The sequence below is a fragment of the Nansenia antarctica genome (genome assembly GCF_963989245.1).
Source record: "Nansenia antarctica genome assembly, chromosome: 7".
Lineage (NCBI taxonomy): Eukaryota > Metazoa > Chordata > Actinopteri > Argentiniformes > Microstomatidae > Nansenia > Nansenia antarctica.
This window is the reverse complement of record NC_137677.1, coordinates 50288902-50306401: the sequence shown is the minus strand read 5'-3', so window position 1 is coordinate 50306401 and position 17500 is coordinate 50288902. Positions and strand designations below refer to the sequence as shown.

The window sequence follows — 17500 nt, the reverse complement described above, 5'->3', positions numbered from 1 at the left end:
GCTACTGTCACTTATGTATTGGATGCAACCTCAGGCAACAAACCTGCAAGGGGGTAACCCCATAAGCTGTGGGCATAGCATGAACTATTACAGTCAGCTGCTAACATCACACTGAGTCCTTTGAAACAGTTCAGAGAACATACGAATAACATGTTTTTGGACTGTGGAAGGGGAAAACCTTTGTGGACATTTTGTTGACCTTGTGTCTTCACCGTGAGCTCACCCCTCCACGCTGGACAGGAAGTGCAGTCAGTCATAGGGAAGTAGGATGTGATCATCAGCAACATCCTGGATTCAACAGATGGGGTTTGCGTGAGCCAGATTACTCACAACACCCACAAAACTCACTCTGAACCGTCTGGGTGCCAAAAGCCTCAACGCTTCACTGGTTTACCACGTTGTGAAGTATGACCTTTAAGAGCAGCAGTGTTTGTGCTCTGGTTTCTGTCAGATTCTCTTCTCTCTGATGGGGCTGTGTAAAAACACTGTGTAAAAACACTATGTTTTAGTTCCTGCCTAGAAAAATATTCCTTGAGAAATATTCCACTGATATTGCTATTATGGTTGTTGCAACACACTGAAGTTACTCATGGGCACGAGCCACTACACCCCCCACTCTGCTCAAGAAAGACTGGATAAAGTTATACTGGAAATAGAAGGCGCCACAAGCTTTAACCAGTTCAGGGGACATTCATAGCAAAGCTACATGAAATCAAACATAAAATGTGCTGATATACAGTATGAGAGACAACACAAGATGGAGGTGACAGACAAACATGAACTTCCATCTTGTATGGATTAATCTAAAGCTACCCAAGCTTTAGGACGTAGACGGGACTAACATACATCACACACAAGACGACATTGACATTCGTCAAGACCTCCTACTTCAACCTCCGAAACATTGCCAAAATTAGACACTGCCTCCCCCCCCCCCCCCCCCCCCGCTGCTGTTCGACTGATTTTCCATGAAATTGGGTTGGCAGATGACGAAGAGGGTGTTATTGGTTCTGTAGAGCAGCTTCCAGTGAGCCCTGAGACTCCTTGAAGACCTCTGAAACTGTCCCAGTTTCACGATACAACAGACACCAGCTGTGACATGTGAACTGAATTAGTAGAAACTCTCCAGACCTTCACTAATGCCAAAAATCTCCTAGAGCTCAATTACTCTTGGTCTGGACATTATTAACCAGAGCTACTGGGCTACGGCCAGACGTGAGTAAATCAGTCAGAGATATTGATGGAGGGAGAGTGTTCAGCTTCAGCCATGTTTACAGCAAAAAATTATGACAAAGAAGACATTGGCGAGGCTGCACACATTATGAACATTGATCAAGACTGGACAATCACACTGACAGACAGATGAGCTGTCAAATCACAGGACGCGTACATGTTGTGACAAAAGCAAAGGGTGGGCTCACTGCAGGTAAAACAATGGCATAGCTTGAGGAGACGGGTTAGTTAGTGGGCGAGAGACACTCAGAAGTAATCATCTCTTCTTTTTGTTTACCCAGTCTCTTTCGGGACCACACGACAGGTTTGGGAAGAGCAAGGCCCTTATGGTGCTCCCCGTCGGCTGTTGGATGGAGAAGAGGGCTCGTTAAACATGTCTGAGTGCCTAGTTAACACGCTGAAAACATGCTAAAAACATGACAGGACATCTCGGTGTGAGCCCTGTGGGAGGGGATTCAAACCAAGGTAGAAGGAAGGAAGTTTAGGGAAGTTTCAGGAGAGGTCATATCTATGTATGTCTTTCAACAAGCATCATCTGATCCAAAAACAACCCGCATCAGGAAGAGAGTCTAAACTTGTCAAAGTCAACAACACAATCTCATCTGAGCAAATGTCAAATGTCTGTTGTTGATTCGTGATCATTCTAAACCACCTGCACTGAGAGATTCAGACGTAGCTGGCCTGAATTTGGAATATTATCTCTCTGTCTTTCTCTCTTTTTTTTATTCTCTCTCTCTTTCTCTCTCTTTTTACTGTCACTCTCTTTATTCTGCCTCTCTCTCTTTATTGTTACTCTCTCTCTCTTTCCCTCATTCTTTCTCTCTCTGAGAGGGGGACAAAGTGTAGGGTTCTGGAGGGTGTCTGTGTGACGTGCTGTAGTGGCTGCCCAGTGCTTGGCTTGGCATGTCTGGCTTGGCATGTCTGGCTTGGCATGTGTGGTGTAAATGTGGTGTGTGTCCTGGCCAGAGCACCATCCCACCGGGCCGGCCGGCGGGGACATAAATCACGTTAACGGCTCTGACCCCTGAGACACTGCAGTTCCTCGAGGTGCAGCCGTGAAACACTTGCCAAAGAGGAGGGTCTTGGAGCGCACATGTGGCAGAGCGTGAGAGACAGATGGAAGGAGAAAGAGAGAGAGGGAGACTGAGGATAGTGCAATTTTTGTGCCAACTTATTGCATGGGCATAAATGCTCTTTCTCGCTCACACTCACACTCACACACACACACACACACACACACACACACACACACAAATATCCTGCTCTGTATAATTGGCAAATAGTGCACATTCTCTGGTACAACTTCCTAGCTTTGCCCATGCCACCCATATTGGTGTGTGTGTGTGTGTGTGTGTGTGTGTGTGTGTGTGTGTGTGTGTGTGTGTGTGTGTGTGTGTGTGTGTGGTGTGCGTGTATGAGAGAGAGAGGAGGTAGAGAGAGGGTGAGATCTGAGGTAGTGCAGGAGAAACAAAGAAGAAGAGGAGGAGGCAGCGAGTGCTCCATTACCCCCTGGAGTGCTGGAGGTCAGGGAGGTGTTGGCCCTGGGTAGAGAAAGGGGTCTGATGCCGTTAGGGGTGGAGTGAGAAGAGGCTCGGCTACGGGACGACGTTGTGTTTCTGGCTGCCATGGTGACAGAGGAGCCTAGAGGAGAGCGGGGGGCAGCGCCAGTCGAGGGTCTCAGGTTGCCTGTACCTAGATGAACAGAGAGAGGGTTGGGGGTGGTGAAAAAGAAAAAGAGGGGTTTCCAACCCCCTGGACACAAGCAGCCCTGGATGGATAAAACGAGTCAGTGATCAATGAAAGGAATGAAGGATGGAGATGAGGAAAGGTGGAGTGAACTGACAGCTTGGATGGAGATAAAAAAAAGAAGAAAAACAGCCCTCGTTGCCGTGAGTGTTCAGAGATGGAGAGAGTGTGGTGGACTGAGAATGGAGGCAGAGACAGGAGGGGTGGAGGGGTGGAGTATGTTGTAATGGAGTGGGAGGAGGGGTATGGTCTGAGGAATATGAGATCAGCCGTGCAGCACAGACCGAGATGAGCTGCAGAGGTAAGGGTTCGATTCAGATTGCGGGAGGGTAAAGCTGATCCCAGATCACTGTACATGGGCAACTTCTACCCACAGCAATGCACAGTCAAAGCTCCAGAGGACTGATGAAGGTGGAATTATAGCATGGGGAAGACATGGGGTCATCCAGCGATTGATGGACAGCAGCAATGACCAATGAGAAGTGTGGGGTGTCATGAGGCTGGATGACAGAGATGGTGATGAGATGAATGGGTTCTTGTCATTGTTACCCTGGTTGTTACTAATGGCTCTCTCTGTGGCCAGGGCGGGTCTTGGCAGAGGCTTTCCCACCTCTAATTGGCTAGCTGTGTGAGAGAGAACTTTTTAATCTGGGGCTTATAGATCCATATGCAGTTTTGAGCTGCATTATTAAATGAATTGAGCTTTTGCTTCAGTACATGCTAGATGGTCTTAGACTTAGAATGATCTAGATATAGACTTAGAATGATCTAGATATAGACTTAACATTATCTAGATATAGACTTAAAATGATCTAGGTATAGACTTAGCATGATCTAGGTATAGACTTAAAATGATCTAGATATAGACTTAGAATGATCTAGGTAAAGACTTAGAATGATCTAGGTATAGACTTAAAATGATCTAGATATAGACTTAGAATGATCTAGGTATAGACTTAGAATGATCTAGGTATATACAAAAGGACAAGTACTTTCAAAAACTGCTTTCTTTTACCCAACTCCTAGTTGTTTGAAACCCAAACATGGGGTGGGACTAAATTATTGGAGAGAGAGAGAGACATTTACCAGTAGTGGTCGCTGGTTTCTGGGTGACCCTAGCTGTCTGTGGTTGTGGTTGTGGCTGTGGTATTGGCTGTGGCTGTGGCTGTAGTATTGGCTTTGGCTTTGGCTTTTGTTGTGGCTGTGGCCGTGGCTGGGGCTCAGGCTGTGGCTGTGGCTGTTGCCGGGGCCGGGGCCGGGCCTGTGGCTGTAGTTGGGTCTTTGGCTTTGGCTGTAGGTGGGTCTTTGGCTTTGGCTGTAGGTGGGTCTTTGGCTTTGGCTGTAGGTGGGTTTTTGGCTTTGGCTGTAGTTGGGGCTTTGGCTTTGGCTTTGGTCGTGGTTCGGGCTGTGGATGTGTCTGTGGATGTGTCTGTGACTTTGGCTGTGGCTGTGGATGTGTCTGTGGATGTGTCTGTGACTTTGGCTGTGGATGTGGCTGTGGATGTGTCTGTGGATGTGTCTGTGGCTCTGGCTGTGGCTTTGGCTGTGGATGTGGATGTGGATGTAGCTGTGGCTGTGGCTCTTGCTCTGACTTTGGCTGTGGATGTGTCTGTGGATGTGTCTGTGGCTGTGGATGTGGCTTTGGCTGTGGATGTGGCTGTGGATGTGTCTGTGGCTCTGGCTGTGGCTTTGGATGTGGATGTAGCTGTGGCTCTTGCTCTGGCTTTGGCTGTGGCCTGGGCCCGGAACTGGGCTCTGGCTCGGACCGAGCATGGGCCTGACCTCCGTGTTTCTCTCCATGTTGATGGGGTTCATACACAGGGATGGCAGGGATGGGTAGGGGGAGGGTGGGAAGAAGCCGGGGGGAGGCTTGGGGGACATCAACGGAGGGAGAGGAAGCAGTTCTGAACAGGTCTGCAACTCCTGGGTTGGGTGAGAGAGGAAAGAGACACCTTGATGCTATAGAAATAGCACCAGATAGAACGGATAGTACAGAGAAGGCAGTTCTTTGACACATTAGAAAGAGAAAAGAAACAGGATGCATTTGGAGAAAAAAGACTGATAGATAGAAGATCGATAGAAGAAGTTTGATTCTCACTAGAATGAGAAATTATGGAAAACAGGGAACAAGATAATGGTTTTAGGCTGCACCTACCGTAACCTCCTCTAGACCTAGACTAAGGGCCAATCCCAATTCACCCCTACGGCTTCGTTTCCACCCCTATGGCTTCGTTTTGCGCGTTTACGTTTAGGGGTAGGGCTATCCCAATTCATATTTCATCGAGCCATGGCTTCATTTCGAGGCCTAACTATGGCTTCATTTCGAGCGATTCCAGGACCAGACTAGCTTCGAAGCCATAATGGTACGCTACCCCTTGATTCCATGATGCATTGCGAATCATCTACAGAAATGTTATGTCGCTCTATTCAATGCGGAAATGTCATTTTACTTTCTCTGTAATTACTTATTAATAAAGATTTGAAAAATTATGATAACCATCTTATTATCTTAGTTTAATGTCATTACAATGCATTATAGACCTTTTATTTATAACAAGCATAACCCAAAAAAATCGCTTTTATGTCAGTGCTGTGTCTAACGTTACAGTAACGCAACGCTGCATGACAGTCGAGCATTTCAAAGATGTACAATCATAAATCAATTATTACCTGTGGCGTTTGACAGCGGATGATGGTACACATATGTAAAGTTATCTATCAAACGTTCGGCTGACTTGCACATGATGCGCATTTTGACCTATTTCCATGTACCTATTCTAATCCGAGCAGTTGTTATTAGGTAATATTATTAATGGGTTGTATCATTCATTTAAATGCATTATAGACCTTTTCTTTATAACAAGCACAACAACAACAAAACATTATTATGCCGATGTGCTGTGTGTCTAACGTTACAAGCTGATTTGTGCATGACAGCCGCGCATTGACATATTTCCATGTCTGATGTCTAATGTCTAATGTCTGATGTACTAATGTCATTTTAATGCATTATAGACCTTTTCTTTACAAGCATAAAAAAAAATCGCTGTTATGCCGAGGTGCCTATGCTTAACATAGAAAGTTCCACAGTCCAGCGCGCTCGGGTTTAGCAGTAGAGGACTGGTAGCCTACCTGATCACTTCCATTAGACTATCAAAGCAGGACACCGGAGCACTCATATCTGCGCGTTTGTCACAGGGTGACAGTCACCCTCTGCCCTGCGTCAGTCCAATGGAATCGTCAAGCACAGCCTTCCCCATATAAATACATGGGTGCGCGATTACAGAGATGTACAATCATGTTTATTTAAAAATAAATTGTGGTGTTTGACAGCGGATGATGGAATGGAATGGACTTTATTTGTCATTGCTACAGTACAGGTACCAAACAACGAAATTTAGGAGGGGTGGCTCCCCTGGTGTTAGGAAAGGGATTTTTATTTATTTTTTTAAATGGAAAAAGCATAAAAGCATAAAATCACAAGAAGGTAAGGAGCTGGTTTACATCAATAAAGGCTATGTACACAATCCACTGTACTATACTGCACAGATAGTCAACTAGGGTTGTCATATTGCACAAAAAGTATTTTTTCACATTATTTTAAAGTGTCACAGTTTGCAGGCTTGAAAATGTACATGTTTGTGCCTCAGCACTAGCTGCCATACAATCCGTCCGGACTGTCCTGGGCCCAGAACTTAGGCCTTTTCTGTGTTCAGGGCCTTGACGGCCCTGTGGTAGAAGCAGTCCTTCAGTCTGATGGTAGACATATTTAATGTAAAGTTATCTATCTAAAGGTATCTATCCACAGGCTGATATGTGCATGATAGGTGCGAATTCCCCCCCCCCCCCCCCCCCCTTGGTGGTATATGACGCTATCTGTATTGCAGCACTTATTATACCAAAACAACTCGCAATCTAATCCGAGCAGTTGTTATTATGTAATATTATCGATGGATGTGCCATTTTTGATGGAGGGCAGTGAGCGGGAGACTCATCAAGGACATGTAGTTAATTAATGCAGTGGACAGCGGCTGTTTCTCCAGCGTTCCTGTCACTCCGGATTTCGGAACGTCATAAAATTAAATCTGTAAGTCATGCATTTTTCCATGTTTCCCATTGATGGTAGGATATGACGCCGTACATTTTACTAAAGTTCAGCCGCGAAGTTGTTGCACTGTTGTCCTAAATCAGTGCAGACTGGCAGGGTAGGAGCACAGGTTTCATACAGGTTAGAGCGCCGTTATTCTGTCATGGTCTGATAATGAAGCATTGTTCTTTTTTATTTGATGACTTGTTTGATTGATTGATAGCGTAAAAGTGAAGTTGTGAATGAGTCGTGAGCGTCAATGCTTTTCTAGATAATACTGATGACGTAACAGTCTTGAAGGGTCGTCTCATTTCATAGGGGTAGATTTCAACCCCGACGGCTTGTGGCTCTGGTCGAAGGCCTTGGCTCGAAATCGAGTCACACTCGAAAACAAGCCATAGGGGTAGAAAAGGGAATCGGGATTGGGCCTAAACCAACATTTAAAGGTTGAATTCTCCCTGGCACGAGTGAGATGGAGGGGCCCAGATTTCAAAGGAGAGGAGTCCATATGGAGCTGTTTGCAGTGTAACGACCGTGTTACTACACACAGACGTTGCTACCAGACCCTGGATACTGGTGAGTGACGGCCGTCCAAATCCATTGGCTGTGCCTCTGGAGGATTGTGAGCCATGAGGTTTTAATGGGGCCCGATTGATCACCTGCCGTGGGATTTCAATGGCCATCCCTGATTGATTGTTCAATCCGCTCAGATGTTTTACCTCAGCCTCAGTGTGAATCAGGGCATCTCAGGCCTTTAGTGCAGCTATTCATCTACATGGCCATGTAGTGTTTATGCCACTGTACCTCAGTTAAGATCAGGGAGAGTGGTACAGTACAGTAGTTGATAGTGGTAACATAATAATTGGTACCTGGAGTCTCAACTAATTTTCAGGTAATTTAACTAAGGGACTGGTAAGAGCTACTGTAAAGCACATATCAAGTGTGTGTGTGTGTGTGTGTGTGTGAGAGAGAGAGAGAGAGAGAGAGAGAGAGAGAGAGAGAGAGAGAGAGAGAGAGAGAGAGAGAGGAGAGAGAGAGAGAGAGAGGGATGTGGTAAGAAAGTATATAATGTATTAGAGACAGGACAAGTTCATAAACGATGTGATCTTGGTTGATCTGGAGTGAAGGGAAGTTACAATAGGAAGGAGGTGTTCAGAGTAGAGTGAGCAAATGAGAAACAAGACAGGAACATCTCAAGAGGGATCTGCGAGTCTCTGTTCCTGTTGGAGAGAAAGTGGTGTACTGTAGCATGTTGTAGAGTATCATGCAACGTTATCATGCAGACTTCACACAATCTAGACAGCAATTGGCAGGAAGCAAAGAGCCTGGACTGACAGAAACATGTTATACATGATGGAAAAGAGATTGTGAAGATAGTATTCAGATCATTCAGTCTGTACAGCCTTGGATATACACATACATACATGATAAACAGCTATACTTGGAAGAATAGGTTATATTATGTGAGGAACTCCACATAAATCCAATAATATACTAATATAAGGATCAGATAATGATGGATAGACAAATGGTAAAGACATTAGAGACAGATAGAGAAAGACTAAGAGGACTGAGAAAGATGGCCAACATGTTTGCGGGACATGACTGATGAGAAACGCATTGCGTGAACAAGCAGCGCCTTTGCAATGTGCTCAATGTGTCTCATCCTTGAAGCCAATATATAGACCAGGGGTATTCACATCCAGACCTCAAGCTCTGCAACACTGCTTGGTTCCAAAACTGGGAGACCGAGTGAGTGGACTAGGTCTTAGGTTTAGGTCTCTAGGGCCAGATTTGAATACGTCTGGGCTATACCATGCTACAAAACCGCTGTGTCATCATCACAGCAACCTACCTCCACTTTCATGGCAACCAATCACCTCCTGGGTTCCAGGGGAGAGGGGCTTTCTTTTGACTTACTGAGTACATGCTAATCTTACTCATGCAGCCAATTACAAACAAGAGTGCTCTGCAACCCCCGCCACCCAGCCTGTAATTGGACGCAGCCAAGCTGACTGCCAGTGAAGCGGCCTTTCTCGTAAAGGAATATATTGTTTCTCTGTTTACCGATTGGCTGGTGGTGGGGCACCAAAGGTCCTGGCATGGTCAGAACATCCTGTCTAGTGGAGGTTGGAGCTGAGGAACATAATGTATATCAAGAGGTCTGTGAAGGAGAGATCCAATACCCTAGAGAGCAATACCTAGAGTAGCAAGCCTGTAGTGACGGTGAGTTCTTAAAGGTTTCCTGAGGAAGAAGAAAGAGCCATGTAACGGTCGGACAGACAGGACATAGCTAGGACCAGGAGTTTTTCCTGTTCATGCGACCTGACCAGGAAAAACCTCATGCCCTAGCCATAGGTCATGAGGGTCATTACCGAAGGTTGTCCTTGGAACTAGAGGGAAGTTGGGTTTCCGGTAGAGGGGCAGTCTGCCCTGGGTGCTGTTATGGAGAACTGATGAGGGGCAGAAGGGGAGACACATATCAAAAACACGTACAGTATTATCACTACTGCCCTGGGGTGTCCTGAAAGAGACTGCCTTGAGAGAAAACTATATCCACACAGGATGTACAGGCTCTGTGCAGTGCAGTCAGTGTAATGGATGATTCAACAAACTGACTATCCAAGATCATACTGTAGGTACATATTTAGCTAATCACATCATCATCCACATAGGTAAAACATTCACATTTGTATAAAGCGTCTCCCCTCTGTCCCAGCGTCTCCTCACCTAGGATAAAGCCTGCGGTTAGCAAAATTAAGATTAGGGGATTATAGTGCAGGATTGACACATGCTGAGGTCCTGTCTGCAGAATGATAAATCAAAAAGCTCGTTAACATTCTTCCAGTGCTGACTCTTAAAGCAGGGTTCACTGACGAGGGCTGAAACAGACATTTCTGAGTAGCGATAAATCACAGTGTCCTGTAAAATCTCTGCTGTGATATTAAAACAGGGTTCAGTGGGTTTGACCAAAGCAGAAGCGTGTCTCTATTGGCTTACCCTGGCGAGGAGGGAAGAAGGCTCTCGGAGCCGCCATGATGGGTTTCTGTGGAGAAAGACAAGGAGAGGATTAAAACAAACTCTCCTTAGTTCAGAGAGCTCTCTCTCTCTCCATTCACTCTGCCTCCCTCTTCCTCCCTGCCTATCTCTCTCCCTCTGTAACATAACCCCATGCCCCTTTTCTCTGTGTCGAATCAGTAAACTCTCTGGCGGGAAGCTCGTTATTTCAACTTTCCCTCAGGAAGTGCCAACGTTGCGGCTGATGCTGTGCAGCTGTGCGGGTTTACGAGTGGGGGGCCGGGGGCACGTGAGACGGGACAGGACTGCAGAGTCACCATGCACAGCCAGAAACTCAGGGCCAATGCTACTCTCTCTCTGTCCTTCTCTCATGGCTTCTTCTCTGTCCCCTCTCCTCTCCTCTCCTCTCCTCTCCTCTCCTCTCCTCTCCTCTCCTCTCCTCCTCTTTCTCCTCTTTCTCCTCTCCTCTCCTCTCCTCTCCTCCTCTTTCTCCTCTCCTCTCCTCTCCTCTCCTCTCCTCCTCTTTCTCCTCTCCTCTCCTCTCCTCTCCTCTCCTCTCCTCTCCTCTCCTCCTCTTTCTCCTCTCCTCTCCTCTCCTCTCCTCTCCTCTCCTCCTCTTTCTCCTCTCCTGTCCTCTCCTGGCCTGGTCAGCTCTGGCTGCAGTGTAGCTATTTCCATTCAGGGGGCGGATTGGAAAGAAAGTCCTCCAAACAGTCCTTAAACCACATTACACTCCCCAAAGCACACCACAGACTATCTAAAGCATATACAATACTAGACAATATGACTTGTGTCACATTTTGGTAAACCAACATTGAAACTCCCTTCCATCTATACAATTACAATGACTGTAGCCTCTCAAGCTACACTTGTACTAAACATAAATCAAGATCTAAATGTTTTCAATGTGATAATGAATATCTCCAGCACGTACCACAGGCTTAACAGGGCTGCGTGGTTTATAGGGTTTCTGCATGGGCTTCTCTGGAAAACACAACACAAGATAAATGAACACGTGGAACTGATGGAGCAACTGGTTATACAGAGCATTTTAAACACATCTTTTACAACATATGGATGTGATTCTGTGGATAACTGAGTTAATAATAATAATAATAATAATAATAATAATAATAATAATAATAATAAGGGGGAGATGGTTAATTCAATTCAATTCAATTCAATTCAATTCAATTCAATTCAATTCAATTCAATTCAATTCAATTCAATTCAATTCAATTCAATTCAATTCAATTCAATTCAATTCAATTCAATTCAATTCAATTCAATTCAATTCAATTCAATTCAATTCAATTCAATTCAATTCAATTCAATAAGGGTAGGGAAGGTTGTATGCTTGGGAGAACAGGTAGGTTTTGAGTCGGGATTTAAAAGTGGAGAGTGAGGGTGAGTCTCTGAGTGGCTGGGGGAGAGAGTTCCAGAGTCAGAGTGCAGCTTGTGAGAGAGCACGGTCTCCAAAGCTTTTAAGTTTAGAGGATGGCACAGTGAGGGGAACAGTGGATGAGGATCGGAGGGTACGGATAGGGCGACGGGGGAGAAGGAGGTCAGTCAGGTAAGGGGGGGCCAGGCTATGGAGGGCTTTGTAGGTGAGGAGGAGTACTTTGAATTTGATACGTTCTTTGATGGGGAGCCAGTGGAGAGAGTGGAGGACAGGAGTGATCGCGGGTCCGGGTGTTTGAGAGGCTATAAAGTAATAAGTATGTTGTAACCCTACTGTACAGGAGGTTTGCAGGAGAAGGGGTGACGTACTGTCCATGGTGTTGACAGGTTACTGTGGTAATCATTACATTTTGGGGAAGAGGTTTAGGTGACGTACCGCCCATGTTAGTGTGGCTAAGGGGGAAGGGTTTAGCTGACGTACCGCCCATGTGGCCGTGGTTAAGCAGGAAGGATTTAGTTGATGTACCGCCCATGTGGCCGTGGTTAAGCGGGAAGGGTTTAGGTGACGTACCGCCCATGTTGGTGTTGTGGATGGTTGGTTTGCTCCACACTCCACCGCGATCCTCACTGTTGGGTCGGACTCCAAACTCATACGCTGTGTTGGGCTTCAGGTTATCAACGACCGTGTCACTGGTGGGGCACGTTTGGTAGGTCCACTTCCTGTTCCTCTCCCGGTAACGCACGGTGTAGTGTCTGTGTTAGAGAGAGATTTCTTTATTTTTATGACTGATATTAAGCGTACAATAAGGTATACGGTAATGAATGCGCCAACATACAGCTTTTTCATCAAGTGTAGTGATTCTCCTCCATCTATCAGAATCAGAACCAGAATGTCTTTTATTACATCAAATGTACAGGTACACAAGAGTACCTGTACCAGTCACAGTAACAGTCTTGGGCTTAGGTTCTTCGACATTGGCATTGTAGCAGGATACAAAATCAACAATAATAGAATAAAGTCAAATAAGTAAAGTAAGTAAAGTAGGATAAGGTAATAAAGTGATAAAGTCATGGTAGTCGTGCTACAGCGGGACCAGTCGTGCGGCAGTACGTAGAAGCAGTAATGCAAAATGCTGTTCAGGTTATGAAATGCAATATCCTACAATCTACAGTCCTAAGACTCTGACCTACAATGAGACAACAGAGCGACAGCAGGGCGACAGGTTCCTGTTGCCTTGTTTCGAAGGCGTTCCGCTGGGGCGCGACAAACACAGACGTAACTGACATTAGAGAGTTTAAAAAGCCAAATGAGGCTTTTGTCTGCGAGTCAAACCAGGGGTGAGGTCAAGCTTTCCAATTGCTTTTCCAAAGCCTCTCTTTCCACAGAGAGAGAGCAGGGGAATACTAGAAAAGTACAGTACGGAAAGTGTGTTAGTGAGTGTGTGGAAGTGGTTGTTGAGTGGGATCACTCTTCTTCTAAACACCTGCAGCGTGGCCCCAGGAGACCCTCACCTCAGTAACCAGAGAGACTTCCGGGGGTCATCTGTTGTTGCAGTTATTCCATATGGACAATATTAAAGAGCCTGTTGTATAAGATTTATGCGTGTATAAAGTGTGTGTATTTCTCAATTGTGTGTGAGTGTGTGTGTGTGTGTGTGTGTGTGTGTGTGTGTGTGTGTGTGTGTGTGTGTGTGTGTCCGTGTGCGGCTCAAGGATCGGACTTCAGCGTCGCTGAAACCCCCCCATCCTTGGAGCAAGCGTCGTCATCGAACACGATGGACAGCTAAGAGTGTTTAGATAAATCTGTGTGTGTGTGTGTGTGTATGGGTGTGTGTGTGTGTGTGTGTATGTGTGTGTGTGAGTGTGTATGTGTGTGTGTGTGTATGTGTGTGTCCGTGTGCGGCTCAAGGATCGGACTCAACGGCCACGAGAAGTGGCACCAGCAACAGCGTCGCTGAAACCCCCCCCCCATCCTTGGAGCAAGCGTCATCATCGAACACGATGGATAGCTAAGAGTGTGTAGATAAATCTGTGTGTGTGTGTGTGTGTATGGGTGTGTGTGTGTGTGTGTGTGTGTATGGGTGTGTGTGTGTGTGTGTGTGTGTGCGTGCGTGTGTGTGTGTGTGTGTGTGTGTGTGTGGACTCACCCATCCTCCAGACAGTCCTTCATGATGTTCCCCTCGTAGGGAGTCTTCAGAAAGGTTCCCCAGGACAGGAGCACAGCGGTGGGGGTGACTGAGCCTATCACCAGGTGCAGCGGCTTCTCCAGGTTCACCTTGCCTGTGGGGACATTTCATCTATTCATATCTATTGCATGTGCATAATGTTTCATTTATGAATTTAGGTAATGTATTTAAGTATTGCCCCCAGTGGACTGAATTGAATGATTGTGTTTTAAACAGGGTAGCGTACCTGTGCAGTGTTTCTTCACATCGTTGACTGGTATGGGCTGGACTGCGATCAGGTACTTGGGCTCAGCATCTGAAAGCAAGAGTCAGGGGCGGTTTAAGGGTCAGCAGTTCTTGGGTTTACTCCATGGGGCTCCTTTTGCATGGCCTCGCATATGACCTCGGAGAACATTCCAGAGAGGATCAGGACAGAGAGGTCTAGCTCTTGGGGGTGGGGGTCAGTGAGGGAAAAGATGGAGGCATGGGGTTGTTGAGGAGCCAGGAATGAGCCTCCACAGATGTATTCTCTGTCGGTGAGGCGTAGAATCTGGCCATGACTAAAAATGTAGAAATACAACACACATGTGCACCAAGCATTCTCTAGTTTTGATGTTCACAGTCACACACGCACGCACGCACGCACACACACCAAGATATAACTTACACACGCACACACACACACAGGCCTCACCGATTTCGGTCTCATAGGGCTGGCCGTTCTCTGGCAGCTGGATGAACTGTTTGGAGAACATGCTGCTGCCATAGCCCAGGATGTATCCCTCCAGCTTGGTGTCGGCGTTGGGCTTGAGGAACTTCATCACGATGGTGTCACCTGTGGCGTTGATCCGCACCTTCATGTTCTGCCGTCTTACTGAAAGGAGACGAGGACATACAACGTGTCTGGGGTGTGGAATAGCAGTGGTCAATGAACAATCGATGAATGACGTGTTTCAATTGATTTGACTATCTTCAATTTCGTTGACTATTCACGTTCAAACGTACATGCACACAACCTGACAGAAGTGCACAGGCTATTACGAGTGCAAACTGGCATTTTTATTTTGGGCCTAGTTGAGAACAGAAGTTAGGACAGGAGTTCTTACAGGGACACAAGGGACACACTCTCTCTGGTCTGTTCTGTTTAGTGAACAGTGTTGGTTAATCCTCAGGGATTAAAGAGGAGAAGTACCTATTAACATGTTTTATAGGGTACCTACTAGGTGCTAATCCTTTTTTATAGTTTCAACGGTTTATATATTAAATGCCTTATACATGTGCATGTGGCCACCAGAATGAGGTGTTTGTGAGTGCCACTGCCATAGAAACCAACAGTTGATCCCTTGAATTTGCAGTTTAGAGACTAGCTACGGTATATGTGCAATAGGAACAAGGAGCTGACAGAATGCTTGTGACGGTTTTACGGGGGGGGGTTAAAATAACCCCGAAAGGGTAATAGACACACAAACACAGGCACAACACGTGAGTTGGAGCCCCACCATGTTCCCATCACTAGCCCAACAAGCTCAGAGACAGAGGTCAGATAAGGATACAAACTGGAGAGAGAGGCAGCAGGGACTCAAACTGGAGTTGTTTACTAGGTGAGTGACCGTAGGCCAGGAATCCAACTGAGGATGTGGCTGGGGGGTTGTGAGGGAGTGGCAAACGTGTGCGGCTCAGAGACTGATGATGTTGGCAGACGCAGGTCTAATAGAATGACATGCACTGTGCATTGTGCTTTCAAGGCAAGTGTTCTCCTTTCAGATTTCTTCAAGGAGCGACCGGAAAACAAAAGAGTTCAGATTAAACAGTGTAACCTTTTTGAAGCTGAACTTACACATATGGCCAGAGGCCGCCAGAGACGAGAACGTGAGGGAAACATCTTTTGAAAACAATAATAGTCCTTCTCTCTCTCTCAGGCTTTGCCAGCTCCCTATCCAAACTGCATTTGTTTTATTCCTCCGATATTTCCGATAAGACAGAGGGATAGGCTCCTGGGAAAGAGGTTCTATGAAAGAGTCAACTTAATAAGGTTCTATGAAAGAGTATGAAACATTACAAAACTTCTGGCAGCGTCTTAAACTCCAAAACAATCAAACATTGGCTAGGTCACATAACAACGTCCTCCCAACCCAAAACATTTGGCCCTCACACATCGGGGACCATCAGGGCTATCTGAACTTCGAGAGAAAAATGAGCAAAGGTTTAAAAATGGATGAAGTCATAACCTCAATAATCAATCAACCTCACAGGAAAGCGGTTCACAGCCAACTGACCCAGATAGATCACACAACTCAACTCACAATAACATACAGTAGGTTAGAGTGCTTTGTTATCATTGGATAAGGTTATGTGAGAGGTGATTAAGAATGTAGTATGAAACTCTTTAAGTTCAAACCAGTCAACATGTCATCATGTTGACCATAGATCTCCTGAGGAGACTTAACCTCTCTCACGATTAGAGAGGTGGAAGGTCAACCAGGTCAAATGGCCAGCAGGCAGGAGGCTCCTCCAGGTGGTAGTACAGTGTTCACATCTCTGGTATTTCATAAACACACACAAACATACATACACAAGCACACTCACACACGCCTCGGGTCACTCTGAGGTCAGTAGACCACAGGTCTGTACATACCTACCCTCCAACCCTGTACATACCTACCCTCCTTCCCTACATACCTATCCTATCTCCAAATTATTAAGTTCTGTGGGATCGTTTATGCAGACCTGGAAATACTATCTTGGGGATCATAATACCACCTGTTTTGAGGTAAAATATATATTATTTTTTTTAAATTAAGATACAGGCTGAAAGCAGTAGATTATCTGCTGCTTTACAGCATTCATCATCAACAAGATGCCAACAGATGTGTTCATCTGCCCATCCTCTATGTGGAGGAGACGAGTGTCTGTCAATGAGTCGGCTGCTCGATTGCTAGTTAGCTACTTTCCTCTCCTAACAACAACATACAGTACAGTATCTATGCAGCAACTAATAATACATGGCGTATATGTGTTTTTTCCTGGAAAAAGGCCGGACCATGGAGGATTGTGTTCTCACTCGTAAAGAACCGCACCACGGTTAGTAGTGTTCACACCTGCTCGAATGATTAGAACTTACCAAAACGTTTGGTAAGTCTGCACCAAACAAGGTAGGGGTGAAAGTGTACTAAGATACTGCAGTCATAACAGCTGCAAATAGTTCTGTTGAACCAGTTCAGTAAGGCAGTATGTCCTGATAAGGGTAATAAGTTTACCCCATGATAGGTTACACTCTGTTCCAGGTCCCTCCCAGCGATGCTCATTTCTTAATTCTGCAGTTGCAAAATAAATCTTGTTAAATCTTGTTTCATAAATGTCATCTGAATGTTATTAAAACATGATTGCCAATTCACATTTGGAAAATAGCTGCGGGGTACATCCAAGTTGTCAGGGAGGGGGCGGGGGGGGGGGGCATGTTTTCACTCTCTCATAATCACACTGTCATGGATGTGCCAAGGCAGCGTTTTCCACTTGCACACTTCAAAGGGAATATCAGAGAGATGTCTCTCTGCACCTGCATAATCTTTAGTTATTATGCAAATGTAATTCAAACTCAAACAAGACCGGTCAGACGGTTTCACATCCTACAACAGTAGTCTCCTCCACGTACGACATGTAAAACTCATAGTTCACGTGTCCCTACAGACTTTAATACATCAAAGCAGCATGGTAAGACTTGGAGGAACCAGAAATGCAGGGGTACATTAGATACATCAAACTGAGAAATCACAGCCGATAAACACTTCAAAACATACAACAAACACAGCTCCGTCTTTCTGATTTTCAAAAGAGACAGAGAGTCTGTGAT

At 45.7% G+C, this 17500-nt stretch overlaps 1 protein-coding gene across 1 annotated transcript in view; it reads right to left on the bottom strand.

Annotated features, from left to right (window-relative positions):
- abi3bpa (ABI family, member 3 (NESH) binding protein a) overlaps positions 1-17500 on the bottom strand; it is a gene marked incomplete at both ends in the record, with an annotated part of 29742 nt that overhangs the window by 8493 nt on the left and 3749 nt on the right. The window contains 11 exons of the mRNA XM_080536870.1: positions 1511-1576; positions 2740-2874; positions 3529-3599; positions 4094-4902; positions 9461-9519; positions 10067-10112; positions 11019-11068; positions 12057-12238; positions 13633-13765; positions 13898-13966; positions 14345-14524. Coding sequence (XP_080392996.1) covers positions 1511-1576; positions 2740-2874; positions 3529-3599; positions 4094-4902; positions 9461-9519; positions 10067-10112; positions 11019-11068; positions 12057-12238; positions 13633-13765; positions 13898-13966; positions 14345-14524 — 1800 coding nt within the window. The remainder of the gene's footprint in view (positions 1-1510; positions 1577-2739; positions 2875-3528; positions 3600-4093; positions 4903-9460; positions 9520-10066; positions 10113-11018; positions 11069-12056; positions 12239-13632; positions 13766-13897; positions 13967-14344; positions 14525-17500) is intronic.